General features: G+C 40.2%; 1 protein-coding gene and 1 long non-coding RNA gene across 4 annotated transcripts in view; both read right to left on the reverse strand.

Annotated features, from left to right (window-relative positions):
- The window catches only part of galnt7 (UDP-N-acetyl-alpha-D-galactosamine: polypeptide N-acetylgalactosaminyltransferase 7), a 26,308-nt gene extending 9,391 nt beyond the window's left edge, over positions 1-16,917 (reverse strand). The window contains exons 1-8 of one of the 3 annotated variants that reach the window (XM_079642001.1): positions 16,320-16,917; positions 10,451-10,562; positions 8,414-8,732; positions 3,261-3,427; positions 2,666-2,796; positions 2,441-2,520; positions 793-975; positions 384-566 (exon numbers count right to left, since the gene is read on the reverse strand). In XM_079642001.1, the coding sequence (XP_079498127.1) occupies positions 384-566; positions 793-975; positions 2,441-2,520; positions 2,666-2,796; positions 3,261-3,427; positions 8,414-8,732; positions 10,451-10,562; positions 16,320-16,442 (1,298 nt within the window). In that variant the 5' untranslated portion in view covers positions 16,443-16,917. The remainder of the gene's footprint in view (positions 1-383; positions 567-792; positions 976-2,440; positions 2,521-2,665; positions 2,797-3,260; positions 3,428-8,413; positions 8,733-10,450; positions 10,563-16,319) is intronic. The other 2 variants (XM_079642000.1, XM_079641999.1) reach the window with 2 other exon arrangements.
- LOC307014209 lies at positions 4,678-8,407 on the reverse strand. Its single transcript, XR_013801198.1, has 2 exons — positions 6,988-8,407; positions 4,678-6,275 (listed from the first exon to the last, which is right to left on the reverse strand). It is a non-coding gene; the product is annotated as an uncharacterized lncRNA (long non-coding RNA).
- Positions 16,918-18,120: the final 1,203 nt, after the last annotated feature.

The raw sequence follows: 18,120 nt of genomic DNA on the forward strand, positions 1-18,120 counted from the left end.
CCCTGTCTGGAGGAAACAAACAGGGCCCACAGTTCACTCCCAATATTAGAAAGATTGAGGCCCAAACGCAGACAAGAGACAGGACAGGAGTGAGCTACTCCCCATCAGAGGAGTTGCACACTTTGGGTTTAGTTGGTTAGTTGTAATATGCAGTATGGGAGGACTAAATAATGTGATGTATACAAGTTTTGCACATTTGAAAGATCTGAAGAGTTTGTATTAACTATTAACTGATGGCACCTTTCCACCCTGCATAAATATTTCAGTTATTCAGGTTCATTTTTGAGTTGGTTTCTGTGTTTTACTGCTCTTGCTAAAATACAATAAACTAACTTGTGAAGATTATTTGGCCAGATGAGTCAGGAGGGGTTGGTTTTCTGTACCTATATGGCTCAGTCTGAGTTTTTCTCCGTTTTTTTTCTTTGTCTCCCAGAGGAACTCTCTTCCAGAGCATGCTCCAATCCCAGGCTCCCCTAGCGAAGCCGTCCTCGTCTCCTCCACCCTGCGGCTCCATGGTGTAACTCTGGCCGTTGATAGAGTCGATCAGAGGCACCGTAGACACCGTTCTGACAGAGTGGGGATGGGGCCATGCATTCAAGACACATGGGGGGAAGAGGTGTAGGGGTGGTGTACATGAAGGAAGGAAAAACAGGCAAAGACGCATAGAAGTGCCGGTGGGGTTTCAGAGACCAAGACAGCGTGAGACACAGTGGAGGAGAGGACAGGTGGGACAGAGGGATAGGAGATGGAGACACAAACAGAGAGGGATGAGGGTTAGCATGCTGTGTGTACCGGTAGGGCTGCGTGGTGTGTTTTCTCTTGTCCTTCTCTCTCTGGCTAAGAGGAACTCTCTTCCAGAGCAGGCTCCAATCCCAGGCTCCTCTAGCCAGGCCGTCCTCATCTCCACCCTGCTGTGGCTCCATAGTGTACTCATTACCATCTATATAGTCTATCAGTGGTACTGTGCATACTGTCCTGCACACACACACACACACACACACACACACACACACACACACACACACACACACACACACACACACACACACACACACACACACACACACACACACACACACACACACACACACACACACACACACACACACACACACACACACACACACACACACACACACACACACACACACACACACACAGTATAGTAAGCGAAGTCAACACTTGCTGTGATTAGTACTGTGTTGTGCAGTGGCTCTGCATAATGATATATGCCCATGATAGAAACAAAATCAAGAACAATATTATTTAAAGTATCTGATATTAATCCACAATACCCAGTGTCTGTATTAGGCTGGGATGATGCTTTCAGTGTCCATAATGAGTTATACAGCTGAGAGTGTTGTCTGTGTCATTACAAAACCTGACAGCACAGTGTTTCTGTTCTGCATGCAGCAGCAGCAGCCCTTCAGGCTGGACTGACACAAGGGGAAACTTCATGTCCAAGACAAATGCATGAATTCAGGTGCAAATCCTAGATCACAGAAACTCCCCTAAAATGAACAGGATGTACATACAACCTGCAGAATTGGTTTCAGCACATACAATGCTCAACGCTGTAGTGCTGATATTAAAAAGTGAAGCCATGCTTTGTAGCCCTGTGGCTAGACTCTTCTTATGCATAACTATACTCTGCATGAAACAGAATACTGCAGCATCAGCTGAGAGCAGAAGCTATTTAATACATACATAAGAATATACACAATCTCAAAAACATCTGTGAAATAATAGCAATCCATACATCTCTATCACTTGGTCAGGACTGAAAATGTATAATGATGACTTTGAATGTGCTGCAGGACAACCCTTTAGATAGGAATAAAGGAAAGAGAACAAATGTGGACTTCTAGCCCACTTCCACTCCCCGTTACTTTACTGTATGTCTAACCATTCCCAATAATATACCTTGCTAGAAGGCCAATTGCCCTCCAGGGATATAATGAGGTTGAAAGAAGGTTATATTTGATTACAGATATCAAGATTGAACTGGACACCAACACTGATGATGTTATGAGTAAAAGTTGCTTTTTGCATGCACCAAGAGTAGCTTACTGATGATCTTTGTCAAATAAATTCTCGCATAAAATGTATCACAAAGTTTTCTGTATGAACCGTACCTACTGCCTAACAAAAAAGGACCAGTAAATACAAATATATTGTAAATGTTTAAATAAATAAAAAGACATGTGCTGAAAAGAAATATGATTAAAATAACGGACTGCAATAAGTCATAAAGCAGTCTGTAAAATCTATTGGATAACGGCCAGATCAACAGTTGTGTGTGTGTGTGTGTGTGTGTGTGTGTGTGTGTGTGTGTGTGTGTGTGTGTGTGTGTGTGTGTGTGTGTGTGTGCATTGTACACGGCTCTATTCAATTTCTACCTTGTATGATATTTGAAAAATTGTGTGTGTGTGTGTTTTACCTGTCTTTTGAAATAGGAGCAACCAGTGGAGCATACCAGTTGACTCCAACCTCACAATGAGCATCCAGGTAGATCAGCACCTGGAACATAAACATGTCTGTTTTGCTTTGTGTTTAAAAATAATGTCATGTTGTCAGTCTGATCAATGCTACCAACTGTGTTTCAGACTTGGTATAAGTTAGGTTTCAGTAGTTGTGGTAGTAGGAGGCGGGGATCATACCGTACCTGTCCTTTAGTGGCCTTCAGTGCTCCTATACTCCTGGCCTGGATCAGTCCTTCTCTCTTCTCATTCCTGAAGAGTTTTACAAGACCGTTCCACTGCTTGATGTAATCAACCAAACGCTCCTTCAGATGCTCTACACACACACACACACACACACACACACACACACACACACACACACACACACACACACACACACACACACACACACACACACACACACACACACACACACACACACACACACACACACACACACACACACACACACACACACACACACACACACACACACACACACACACACCCTTTATTGTGCACTGAGACATTCCACTGGGCATTGATGTGGAGCCCTGGTCTCAGAGGGAATCATATGTTGCTTTGCTCCGTGGGCCAAGAACACACTGTTAATTCCCTTGCCAAACAATGTGACTTCACCATGGTGACAGAGGTTAGTAGTCTGCTATTTAGTTTTTACATAAGTGCTAAGGGAGGGCTCCTCCTTTCTGTGGTTGATGCTGAATTGTTCAAGATATAATCATATTGTGACCCCCCCCCCCCCAATCATTATACTGTAAGTGAGGAAAGCAAACCCACCTTTGTTGCTGAAGTCATCTATCATGACTATCTCAGCCAGGTATCTACTGGGAGTCCGCTTGATGACACTGTGGATGGTTCTCATCAGTGTAGACCAGCCTTCATTATGGAAGACTATCACCACACTGGAGGTCATCAGTCTGTCATCATAATGCCAGTACTTACACCTGCAGAGGTGGGACAGAGTGCAGATCAGCTACACTTATGTTACACATTTTCTAATTCAACAGAAGTGCACTTCTGTATGTTTGGAACTGTACACTGTATACATGTGTTTTATTGTATCAAATGTTGATAAAAACATTGCTTAAAAAAGAAATGAATAGGGACCCTGAAAGATTTTTACTGCAAGAGACTTTCCAGATATTTCAATATTTTTAAGTATTGCCAAGTGTGCTTTATCTATGGAGACAGCATTCAGGCAGCCTCTCACTGAGACTCACACCAGGAACTATGCAGTCGTAATTCAATTTCCTCAAAGTTTAGGATGTGGGTTTGTCGGGTTACCGTTTTATTTATTGTCATTTGAAGCTGGACGTGAATATATCTTCTGTGTTAGTAGCTGGATGTGACCTTAAAGACAATAGAGAACCGCAGTGACGCGTCGAAAAACCCGGAAGTAAACTTCTTCCGGTTCCTTCATGAAAAACCAATGCAAATTCTCCATAGGATTTTGGAAAATAGCTCGAAATAAGGTCTGTGGTTGACACACATTCAAGAGAGGGATCACGTGTTGTTCAGCCGGATAATCTCCACATGTCAACCCTACTTTTATAATTTTTGAATCATAAATCTAGTCGCCAAAAGCGAAATGCTAACGTTATGCTATAAACGAACTACAAGCCAGTGCAGCAGCAGGGTCGCACGACTTCAACGTCACGCCAACTTAAGATCGTTTCAACTGACTTGCACTGAAACTGCACTTTGAACACTTTAAATATATTAACATTTTAAACTGTATACCCGTTATCTAGGCCCTTTTTGTTTTGTTTCATGTATACCACGTTTATCTAGGCCCTTTTTGTTTAGTTTTATGTATACATGTCACACTGTGGGAAACGATATTTCTGGATGTATAACACATGTAGAATTTTTGACAATAAAGCTGACTTTGACTTTCGCATGCTTGCATATTTTAACAAAGCTTTTCATTTTAGCCACACTGAATTTAACTAGAAGTCATGGCTGTGTCAATTACCAGTCTGATATCGTTTTACAAAGATGACAAGAGTGTAGACAGAGGAGAGAACCACTACAAGTCAGGACACGTAACAGTGCAGCCTAGATGAAGGTGTGCTTACCGGTGTTGTCAGGGCTAGCATGAGGGACAAGGTTTATAGTGTCGGTGAGTAGTGATAGCAAGAGTACCGTTAACCTAGAGTTAATTTATTCACATTAATTCCCATCAACAAATCAATTGTATGCGTCACATGCAATCTTTATTAGGCAAGGCAAGGCAAGGCAAGTTTATTTATATAGCACTTTTCAACACAAGGCAATTCAAAGTGCTTTACAAAAAATGAAAGACATTAAAAAAGGCATTTCAAATCAGTCATTAAAAAGAAAAGCTAATAAAATAAACATTAAAAGAAAAAATACATGGATAAAAGTTACAGTGCAGTTTAAGATATGAATAGTTCAATTAAAAGCAGCGACAAAAAGAAAAGTCTTCAGCCTGGATTTAAAAGTAGTAAGAGTTTTAGCGGACCTGCAGGTTTCTGGGAGTTTGTTCCAGATATTTGGAGCATAATAACTAAACGCTGCTTTACCATGTTTAGTTCTGACTCTGGGGACAGAAAGCTGACCAGTCCCTGAAGACCTGAGAGATCTGGATGGTTCATCATTTAGCAGGAGGTCAGAAATGTATTTTGGTCCTAAACCATTCAGTGCTTTATAAACAGCAGCAGTATTTTGAAATCTATTCTTTGACACACAGGAAGCCAGTGTAAAGACTTCAGAACAGGAGCGATGTGATACACTTTCTTAGTGTTAGTGAGGACTCGAGCAGCGGTGTTCTGAATCAGCTGCAGCTTTCTAAAAGATTTTTTAGTGAGACCTGTGAAGACACCGTTGCAGTAGTCCAGTCTACTGAAGATAAAAGCATGGACACGTTTTTCCAAATCCTGCTGTGACATTAGTCTTTTAATCCTAGATATGTTCTTTAGGTGATAGTAAGCTGATTTAGTAACTGTTTTAATGTGACTATTGAAACCAATAACTAATTTAACCCGCTGACAAGAGAGCCCACCTCCGAAGATCGTGACTGGCTGAGGGACAGACTCGGGGGCAGGTTTTCAGGAATTTCTTGGCTTCTCTCCCCCGAGCCAGAAGAGGAACACTACAGCTTGGAAACACTTACTGTTCCTGAAATTATCAAATCTGTTGGGCATCAGGGACCTGAGGCAATTGTGGCAAGCATGGCATTGTCTGAAGAGCAACAGAGGGCAATTCAGGTGGCTACCACTGGTCAGTGAACCAACCCAAACTGGCATTTGTTCAGGAAAGGAAGGTTGACTGCCAGCAACTTTGGAGCTGTCCTGAGGTCAAAGCGTGTGACTGCTTCCTTTATTGCCAGGGTGCTAAGGCAACAACAGGCCCTTGATGGTGTTTTGTCTGTACAGTGGGGGACTATGAATGAATGTGAGGGCGTCAGGGCATTCACCACTGCAACCCAGAAGCAGGTCCATGAGTCAGATTTGTGGCTCTCCCTATCAGGATTGTTGGGGGCATCTCCAGATGGTCTGGTAGGGTCTTCCGCTGTGCTGGAGGTAAAGTGTCCCTACGGAGCCAGGGAAATGACAATTTGTGAAGCATTGCAAATCAAGGGCTTCTGTGTCAGTAAGGAAGGAGAAACATTCAGCCTGCGTGAGGAACATCCTTACTGGCACCAAGTGCAAGGTCAGCTTCACCTCACTGCAAGGAAGAAATGAAAAAATTGTGAATTGTTTTTAATTTACATTTACTCGCCTTTGCAATGTTGTGGTTGTTAGAGTGTTAGGTTTCCTGTCAGCTCGTCTGTTGGGAAGATATAAAATATTAGTTTCATGGATGTCACACCGTCACATATACTGTAAGAGCATTAAGACATACAGTACATAGGCTAAAACAAAACATCTAAAGATATAACCTTGCACTTTGATAAGTCTCGTGAACATTTTCACTATTTTGACATTTTTATAGAACAAAATTGAACTAAAGAAATAAATGGTAGATTAATGCATATTGAAAATAGGTGTCAGCTGCTACACTAATTATAATAGTTATATTTCTTAATTAATTAAGATAAGATATTACTCTATTGATCCCAATTTCGGAAATGTTTGTGTTGCAGCAGCATAACAAGAAAAACAAAATATAAGTTATTATATACAAAAGTATGTAAGGGATGGAATATTAAATTGAATATAAATGTAAAATGTACATGTGATTTTACGTCCAAGAGAAGCTATGGAGCAGAGAGTTCTCTGCCAGCCAGAGGTGATTTGTTATTAGTTCAATATGTCAAACTGATTTCCCTGACTACAATCTTTAGTTACATGGTGAAACGTTATGCTGCTTGTACTAATTAGACTTATCATATAAGCCACACAGGTTTTAATAGGATGTATTCATTATCTTTACTTAAGTTGCGGTCTTTTCAGCAGCGCCATCTCTAAAACGGCGATACAGTCACTACCCATCATTTACATTTCACCGTGACATGGACAAAAATGTAACGTCGGCTTACCTCATGACACGAATCCAGACTCTCCTTTGGAAAACATTGGCCGGGAAACGATAGAACAAGCACGTTTCATGCGAAGACCTGTGGCTGCAACCCGGAGCAAAGCAACAAACCATTGCGTAGCTAACTAGTAGCGCTAGCTTTAGCTAACGTTAGCTAACGAAACGAACTGCCGAGTAAAATTGGAAAACACTGTTAATTAATTATTCTATAATTTGTAAAACTACGGTGTTAAAAACGACAATTTCAAAAATACAGATCTAATAGTCAGATATAGATATACAGATACTAAAGATAGGCAGGTACTTGCTTTCAAGCAGAACACAGGGGAAAACAAACTTAGCGGGAGTGTTTACGTGTTCTGCGTAATGACGTACAACGGCCTCGACCATTTCTGTAGTCCTATTCAGCCAGTCGGTAACAACCATCGTTTTTCAGACACGCAAACTCTTCAAAAATCCCCAGTGGGGTCACTGCTGATGTATTTAATGTCGTAGAACAAAACGTGACTTATCTCTTAAATGTGTGTCAAACCACAGACCTTATTTCGAGCTATTTTCCAAAACCCTATGGAAAAAATGCATCGCTTTTTGAGGAAGGAACCGGAAGTGCTAAAAATGCTAACTTACTTCCGGGTTTTACGACGCGTCACTACGGTTGCTTGTTGCCAAAAAAAACATCAGCTTTTGTAAGAGCTTCTGAAATCACAGGGTGGGACTCAGAAATGAAATGATGGTAAACACTGTGCATCCGTGATGTTTTAATACAGGGCAGACTGTGTAACAACAGTGTGTGTGTGTGTGTGTGTGTGTGTGTGTGTGTGTGTGTGTGTGTGTGTGTGTGTGTGTGTGTGTGTGTGTGTGTGTGTGTGTGTGTGTGTGTGTGTGTGTGTGTGTGTGTGTGTGTGTGTGTGTGTGTGTGTGTGTGTGTGTGTGTGTTCAGAAGACAAGTTAATCATTAGTATGGGTCTGGGATAACATAAACCACCAGGCCCGATATTCTTGAAAGTTAGTTGAAGGGTGTAGCTGGGGCCAAGGAAGAACTCATTACATTTTGTAGCAGGTCTGAAAAACCCTTTATGGAAGTGTAATGCTGTGGGTCTGGAGAATGTTATCAGCAGTATAAGGCATGTGGCCTTCAGTTATGTGCTATTGGAGTGCCCTTGTAGATAATGCATAATGTTTGCTTTCATTTCATTGTTAAAACTTGGAATTTTTGAGCAATTTTGTATGTATTACATGACTTTGGAGATACGATTAAACAGACAGTGGATGTGTGGAAGTGTAGTGGTCCATTAGTAAAAAAACAATCCATATTAGGATTAGATTGCAAATTGGTGAATTGTTGCTGTTATTGTAATCCAGGGGGCTAATTACAGTTTGAACAAACACAGTGGCAGACTGTAGTCAGTATGAACAGCTGAACTCACTCTTCATGGCGTATATCACTGATGGTTCGGTCCAGTGAGATCATGTCACTAGCTACCATGTTGAAGCCAAACTCTTTGATGGAAGTCTGGATGGCGTCTTTGTACTCTGGACCCAGGACAAAAGGCTTGGCTCCCTCTCCAGGACCGCCAGGGAACCCCGGAGGCTCAGGTTCTTTGGGCTCAAAGTTTCCCAGGATACCTTTCTTCAGGACAGGGCTGGTGTAGGTTTGTGTGTGGGGTTTGAATGTCACATACTGCTGCTGGATCACCTGCTTCTGGTTGGGCTGCTGCTCAGCTTCCTGGACATGGTTGGCCCCTTCTGGAGACGGCAACCAGAAACCAAGAGATTACTCAATACCACAACATAAAATTGTACTCGAACTCTAACCCATGCGTACGCACTAAGCACAACAACGGGAGAGACGAGAAACTGCGACACCGTTGGCAGAATGAAGAATGGAGATAAATATGTGGAAATAATACCATAAATAGAATGTTACCTCTCATCTATCATATATGAAGAATTCATTTTCACAAATGGATTAAAGCCAATCTTAAAATGATTTAACAAACGCCTGTTTGAGACTCCTCAGTGCACACAAAAACATAACTTGGAGAAATAAATAAATACGGATATGTTATTAAAAACCACCTCGAATATGTTGTGTTAATGTTATGAAATGTTTTCTCATAAATTATGCGGTAAGCAGGAGGACAGAATTACGTCTAAACTGACGCCGCTTTGCATTTCTATAGGTTGTAGATACGAGCATGGTTTTATATACTAACACGTTTAATCGTGTTTTATGCCGTTTGCCAAGACTTGATAAGTCGCTCGTAAAACACAGGAGGTATGGAAACTAAGAACACCATATGTGGTAAATTGTACAGCTAATATAACACAACACATTAGTTGTATTTCCTTTAACTGCATGGATTATGGATATATAGTTGCTGATCGAAAGCTGGAACACAAACCACCAAATACAAACAAATAATTCAGATCCAGTCGTCATGACTCCACTCCGGAGGGATTCCCCGATCATTTCTTAGTTTCTCATCAAGGGGGGTCTCCTGTCCCCGGTACAAACACACTGCCTGAGGAAGGCTATGTGTATTTATTTTGTCATTAACCTTTTTCGGACCACTTATTTATTTATTTTGGTGACGATCCGACCTCCATGCTGCTACTCTGGTTCAAACTGCATCCACCAAACAATATGTTTTATCTCGACCTCCCCAAAATAACTAAAATCTGACACGGTGTGAGATGTCTTTTTTAGCTGTTCTGTCGTCATTTCCTGCGATCTTCTCCATGCAGTCAGTCAAAATGAATGAATGGGCGTTTCTTTGACTATTTGTAGGCAAAGATGGGCGTTACGTGAAGCCCGCAAAAGCTGCACCGCATTTTGAGTTGATTGTGATTTATAAAAGGGAAACAGGCGTAGGAAGTGCCATACACACTTCCCTCGCCGGTACGCAGTCTTTTATGAATCGGAAAATGTCGGTGCGTATTTATTTGCTTTGTCCTACGTAAGCAACCTTCCCACGTATATATCCTACGCAAGGCTTTATATATGAGGCCCCAGGTGATTTGGTACCACATTACAGATATTTCCTTGAACCAAATCCCTTTGTTGACTTGGTTTGCTTTATTATCAGCTACTGGTAAAATGGTAAATGGCTGGTAAATACATGTCTGCGTTGTTTTATCAGTTAAAAACAGCAAATGTTTTAAAAGTTGAACATTTGTATAGTATCTAGCACCAATTTCCTCCTACCAAAGGATTAAACGTTTTGAATTTCAAAACATCAACATGGGCATGGGAAATGTTTGGGGATTTTGTATTTTTCTTTCTGAAATAAAAAATGAACTATGGCAGATTAAACTCCAATTAAATGTAATTAGAATATTGCATTACTTTGACACGTTCCATTGGGTTACATTAATTTGATGAAATTAAGTTAACAATCAGATTCTTATTCTCTTGAATGTAGGAGCTGGGTTTGTTTATTTGTATTGGAACTGGTTCTCACCAGTTTTTAGTCTGATGGAGTTGAGGTCGACCTCCATCCCTTCAACATGAGGCCAGGGCACCACAGCCTTAAACTGATCCGCTAGGTCTCCCTTGGGCCACACACTGTCATCCTGTATGGAGGGAAACAACAGAGAATAATACAGTGTTGAATATGCAGCCATAAAGAAATGAATTCAAAAAAGTAGAACAACATGATTAATTATGGCTATGGACCAACATAATTGGAGCATGATGCAACACATTTGGCTCAGCACATAACAGCTCTGTGTATCATTTGGGAAGAATATTTAGAGCCTGTCACAAGTAATTACTAACAGAGGGGGGTGAACGCAGGCTACATATTTCTCTGTGGCTTTTATTCACTATTTGGTTTAACTTTTAAAGCTTCCACATGTACTGTATGTTAAAGACATTTCGACAACCTTAAACAGCAAAATGTTTAGGAAAAGGAAACTCTGGGAAACTGTTGACCACTAGTAGGACTATTGGAGCAATTCAGGGTTGGAGTTATGTGGGAGCCAATGGGAGCCGAGCTCCCATAAGGAGGGGTCTGATCTCCTATGAAAGCAGTGAAACCATACATCTATGGGGGTTGCTAATACATTACCAACAACCATTATTTTAATCACAAATAATGCACGTGTCAATGTAATTTGTGTTAGTTATGTTAACGAGGTAAATAGGCTAAAAGAAAAACATGTTTTCCAAAAGAACTACGCATCGTATTCTCTCTTGAATGACAATATGCCTGCACTTCACCTCCAAGGTGCGCAATCTATGCCTGTGAGCGTGCTGCGCAAGCCGAGATGATGTGTTATGTGTAGTTGAACCTTTTCATATTTAAGTTTATAGCAAGTAGAGGGCTGCTGTTGCTATGTGTGAGTGTGAGTGTGAGTGTGAGTGTGAGTGTGAGTGTGTGTGTGTGTGTGTTAGTTTTAAAGACCCCCATAAAGCTCAGATTATAAATCGAACCCTGGAGCACTTCATACACACACAGTAGGAGTGGCTCCCCATTTGTTTGTTTTAATGCATGCGCACAAGAATACACATGCACAAACCCAAGCAGGCGGCTGGCGTAATGCCAATGGCTTTACACTATTCCACTGATCTGCAGTAATGCTTTTACTCTTGGTCATATTTTAATTTGGTGATTACAATTAAACATTAACATAACAAAGAGTGAACTGAAATTGACCAAGGAAAGTCCACCAATCATGGACAGCTTAAGTAATAATCAAAAAAAAAAAATGTTGTTGCTTCTCTACCCATTGGAAGTGTCTTGTCTTCATGACGCCATTTAGTGGCATACCATTGCAGATTCATAAAGAACAAAAATGCCTTTATTAAATCTTTGATTGATTCATAAAGCAGCATCAAGAGGGACAGAACTGCTGTTGCAGATCTTAGGGAAGGAAAGGTGGACAGGGCAAAAAACAAGCTTAATTTGCTGTAAGCGCATCCACCTCTCCCTCTTCTAACTTGACTTGTGATTATTTGATCAGCAAACTAACACTTTACACGTCATGGGGAAGATCTCCATATCGCTTGTAATGCTAAAGTGTGAACAACAAATCCATGCTGAAATTCGCGGGAGGAGAGTTAGTTTACGTCAACTGTTAGCCCCCGTCGGATGTTACTTTGAATTACATCATGATGCTTTTTGATCTATTCAGTAAAATTATCACAATTTATGAGATTTTTGCATACTGCATGGCCTAATGTATTACTCACATACAATACTGACAGAAACCACCCACTCTTTTTTTACTTTAAAACTCCAAAGGTCCCATCACTGTTAACTATATCCAGCCCAGAACATGATCTTCAATGGGCATTTTGTCAGAAAGAAAAAAAAAGCAACAAAAAAAAGCAAGAGTTAACAAGTTTTGTTTTCCAATGTGGATTAACAGTTTTATTACCTTTCAAATGATTGCCAAAAACAGACTATGTTGATTTTAATTGTATTATCTGTGTCTTTAGGACGGGTGGTCCTCCAATATTGGTCAACTTTGAGAACCCCTGTGACCTGAAGGATTTGCAGTAGGGCCTGGCTCATTTCGTGGCATCTGCAGGCAGTGGCAAGTACTTCCGGCATCTGCCACAGAGGCCGCTACTCCGTGGTATCTGTGGCAAGTATATGCCAGAGATGTGGTATCTGTGGCAAGTATATGCCACAGATGCCACAACTTGCCGTGGCAAGTATATGCCACAACTTATATATGCCACAACTTGCCGTGGCAAGTAAAATCCACAAGTTAAGAGTTAAGAGAAGGTTTACGGTAGCTGCCACTCGCCTTCCGTGGCAAATGCTGATATTTAAACCCGTATTTATCGCGTAAAATGTCGCTGCTTTGGCATGACTTTATCGGACTGATCTGTACACAAGACTGATGATCTGTTACTGATGGTCCGATCTCTATTTTTCAAAAAGATTAAACATTATATGTTCTATAGATTTTACTTGGATAACGTGGTTTGTTCAAATAAATAAACGTGCTATTTTTATGATAATACTCAAGATATATTATTATAAAACATCCTTAAAATTCTTTTTTTAAATGTATTTTTAAATGTTCTAAATTTGAAAAAACAAGATAAAAATAAACTAAAGTTAAAATCTTGTTTTTCATGCCCCAAGAGCAATAAAAACACCTGGTAAAAAAAATCCTGAGTGAGGCTTTCATAATTCATGCATGAAAGGGTTAAGAAAGACAAATATATGTTTCTATTGGTTTTAGTAAGATGGTTTATTATAGTGTATTCTTACATATTCAGTAGGCTATATTGTTTATTCTTTAGATACTCTGTAGATAAATATCTACTAATAATGTGTAAATTATTTCCTGTTTCTTTTTATTATTATTATTTTATGTTTCCTATCCCTTATCACTGCTGTAACGCGAAGATTTCAACATTTTAGATAAATAAAGTAAATACAACGTATCATATCAAAATCTGTTTATGTTAATTAGCAACACAATGATTTGATATTTGCATGCATGACATATAACCTTTTTACTGATGCACAAAAAAAGTTTTAACAAGGGTGTAATTATATTACATTGTAACCCTCTTTCCTCAACATATTAAATCAACTTTATACGGTTAAATGAGGATTGCTTGGAGTATCATGCTTAAGAGAACATTCTTCATGTTTATTTAAGTATTTATCATTCTCATGGTGCTGCCCTAAGTCTGTAGCCAAGTCTAATAACACCATTGTACACGTTGCTGTGTCAATACAGATATTTATTTTTTAATTATTTGTCTTTACTAGTAAGAATACACCTGGTTATCGTAGCAAGCAGTGGAAACTCCCCTCAAGAGGCGACAATTGCCAAGGGCTTGCGTTGCAACGCTCACTTGCCAATATTTCTTTTTTTATTACAATAGGCCTATGTATAGCCTACTATCATAGATATAGCACGTTTGTTTATTTTAGCAAACCACGTAGGCTATTCCAAGTAAAATTGAATATAAATGATCATTTATTATCTTTTTGAAAAATAGAGATCGCACATCAGTCCTGTGTACAGATCAGTCCGATAAAGTCATGCCTAAACAGCGACATTTTACACGATAAATACGAGTTTAAATATCAGCATTTGCCACGGAAGGCGAGTGGCAGCTACTGTAAAACTTCTCTTAACTCTGGCATCTTGTGGCAACTCCCGTTCAGCATGCGCAAATGCCACGGCAAGTTGTGGCATATACTTGCCACGGCAAGTTGTGGCATATGCTTGCCACGGCAAGTTGTGGCATCTGTGGCATTTACTTGCCACGGCAAGTTGTGGCATATACTTGCCACGGCAGGTTGTGGCATCTGTGGCATATACTTGTGGGAGATGCCATAGATGCCAAGGCACATGCCACGGCGATTAGTGGCAAAACTCATTGTGTTCTAGTATGATAAATAAAATAATATTGTACCTTGAAAATCAATGCATTCGTTCATTTGACACGTTGGTGGTTTTAGGTAGGCTATACAGCGACCCCTGGCGGTTCTAGTGTGAAGTAAAAGTAGAAGTAGCCAACCTACATGTTGGAATACTCTGTTACAAGTAAAAGTCATGCATTAAAATGTTACTCAAGTAAAAGCGCAAAATGATTAGCATAACCATATACTTAAAGTGCATATTACATGTTTTCATTATAATGATTGATCATGAAAGTGTTCTCAAAGCTGGTAAAGGTGCAGCTAGTTTTAATGACTTTGTATACTGTAGTAGGGTATCTTGTGAATTTACTCCAGGAGTAACTATAAAGTCTGATTTAAGACTTGATTATATGTATCATCATTAATCAGAATCTGTAGTAAGTAACTAAAGGTAGCGTATTAAATAAATGTAGGGGAGTAGGCTACAATTACACAATTTACCTCTGAATTGTAGTGGGGTAAGTAGCCTACTACGTAACATACCATTTACATACTCAACTAAAGTACAAGTAGGCTATTTCTAAATCACAAATAGAGTACTTGAGTATACAAGTTAGCCTATTTCCCACCTCTGGTCAACAATGTTAGATCTTTATGTCAACTTACTAATAATATATCTTGAGTATTATCATAAAAATAGCACGTTTATTTATTTTAACAAACCACGTTATCCAAGTAAAATCTATAGAACATAATGTTTAATCTTTTTGAAAAATATGATCGGACCATCAGTAACAGATCATCAGTCTTGTGTAAAGATCAGTCCGATAAAGTCATGCCAAAACAGCGACATTTTACGCGATAAATACGGGTTTAAATATCAGCATTTGCCACGGAAGGCGAGTGGCAGCTACCGTAAACCTTCTCTTAACTCTTAACTTGTGGCATTTACTTGCCACGGCAAGTTGTGGCATATACTTGCCACAGCAAGTTGTGGCATATAAGTTGTGGCATATACTTGCCACGGCAAGTTGTGGCATGGTTGTGGCATATACTTGCCACGGCAAGTTGTGGCATCTGTGGCATATACTTGCCACAGATACCACATCTGTGGCATATACTTGCCACAGATACCACGGAGTAGCGGCCTCCGTGGCAGATGCCGGAAGTACTTGCCACTGCCCGCAGATGCCACGAAAAGCGCTTGCTGTCTCTCAGGATTTGTCACTAAATCACTAGGATAATGTAAGATTTGAGCGAAGTTAGATATCGAGATGTACTGCCATACAGGCTATAGATTGTGTCAGTTAGGCTATCTGCACTCACGTCTTACGGTATGGTCTTGATAACCTCATCATGCTAACATTAGTCTCACGATATTTCGTGTTAGTCATAAATAAAAGAGCCTAATCTAATTTATCTCGTGAGACAGTTATATCACGTACAGTAGTGGCACTAGCTTGTGCCTCATTCAAACATATTCCGAACAGCTTTTGGAAGAGGCATATGAACCATGGATGTATAATAAGAACGATATAAACCCATTACTCTAACTTTGAACAGTTCCGCCTTAGCGACACATTCATGGTGACATATGCGGATATGGATCCTGGAATGAACGTGGTTCATTTAGGAAAGTAGTGTTAATATGACCATGTGATTAGAGCAGTTGGAATTAAACGAGGGAGTATAGAGCTGAGATGTTGTATTAACATTTACTACACACATACATATTGAGACGGCTTTGGTTATTAGCTAGCAAGAACATATCTCCATGGCAACCAGTGTAAGTTAGTAGCTAGCCTAACATCTGAATGAAAGCGTGTTCTACATGCTGTTACAAACACACAATCTGCTATATATGCCCTGTCACTGTCAGTCGTCATTCTTTAAGACTCTGCATGGTCACTTTTCATTGAAGCTTTGGGTTAGAGCAATGCTAGCACTGAGTGTACACTTAAGGTTAACTGGCTTGCTGTTGTCAACTCACCCGTTTTCCAAAAGGGTTTTCATCGTTGCTTTTCGGCGACATGGAAGACCAGAGCACCACCAAACCAAGGAAGGTCCCAACAACAAGCAGACTCCGCAGAATAAAGCCTACTTTCAGCCTCATGTTGGAGAAACAGCTAAACTAGATTAGATGCTGCTGCTAGCAGGGGCTAACCGGCTGGCAGCTATCGACTAGCTTTAGTTCTCTGCTTAGGTTGTAAATTTGAACACGGCTGGCACTACCTCGACGACATGCCGTGACTTTCAGCTAAATAATATGTTGCATTCCTCCAGGCTGACTCCTTCCTCTTCTGGTGTAATCCCTGTCTCCTTCCTGACACTTCTCTGCTGCTGACACGGCTCCAGCGATCAGCCCACCGCAGCTCACTCCTGCCCACCCGCCTGTGGCAGCAATAAATAACGTTAGCAAAATTCTTTCCTGATATATCAATTATTCTCTAATATGTTCAGTATATTTCTTAACTTCCGAATGTAAGATATTCATATGTTGTCCCCGGCGTTTGTCTCGCCCATACACTCTAAGTCTCAGATATTAAAGCTGACTGGGTGTGGAAAGACAAACAAGAGGTCTTTCAGGTTTAACAACTACAGGTCCGGGTCACCAACTGCGGGCTGAGGCTCATTGTTGCAACCGCAACGCACGCATTAACTGCAAGTACATGCAAACAGCTAAATGTATCCACCCTGTTATGGACACATTTCAGAGAGTAAATACATTGTAATTACATAATGATTATAAAATGTACATTTTCAGAAAGCTATAGTCCCTTTATGGCAAACTATTTGTACCATTGTCCACCCTGTCAGCAAGCCTTCCCATGACAGGGTGGACATGGTACAAATAGTTTGCCATAATTTCATTATTATCCAAATACTTTTTCCATTAACTGAAATATATTGTTGAGGGGACTATATATATAGCTTTCTGAAAATGTACATTTTATATTATTTATGGAAGGCTTGCTGACAGGGTGGACATTGTTGGCTAATATTTTAGTGGGAATGCTGACACAGCATTCAACTATATGTTATTCTACGGACGAAAAGTTTATTATTATTCCGCCGACTTATTTTGCCGCGCTTCTTCTCCCGCATTGAACATCGCAAAAACTCCGTTCAAACATCAAAACGTTCAGCTCGGTCGGGAATCGATTGCTATTACTTTTCTCATTCATAACTTTCATAATTCCAGTGATACATCCCATAATTCATCACATTTTTAACATTGAAGTCAATGGAGAAAAACTTGAAAAAAAGTTCAACAAAAAAAAGACAAATAATTAAGCAAAAACAATTTAAATGCCTCTTGAGGGCATGAAGTGACACAAACTTTCAACATGCCTCCATTAAAGCCCATTTTAATTTCAGGCTGATATTTCCTCACAGCAGCAGCTGCACAACTTTAGTTAAACTGCCAAAAAGGTCACATTACTAACCCCAAAGTACACAAAAATTACACTTCAGATACTCAACTTCCTTGACATGCTTCACGTTTTGAGATTTCACAGATATCTGTTGCGGTTCTTCCACAAAACGTTCACATGTAAGAGGTGTATCTCTTATTCAGAAAAATGGAAACCTGTGATCTCTGCACACCTCGTTAGCTCAAATATAAACAGGGATGCACATAATTAACTGGTGCGCATGCGCACCTCCGCCAAAAAAAGAGCACCGGGTCATTTGAAAAAAGGCGCATTTGCGTACCAACATTGATAGAGAGAGAGGGAGAGAAAAGAGGAGAGAGGAGAGAGAAGAGAGGAGAGAGAGATATTTGCGAGTTG

Source organism: Notothenia rossii (assembly GCF_949606895.1).
Source record: "Notothenia rossii genome assembly, chromosome: 1".
Classification (NCBI taxonomy): Eukaryota; Metazoa; Chordata; class Actinopteri; order Perciformes; family Nototheniidae; genus Notothenia; species Notothenia rossii.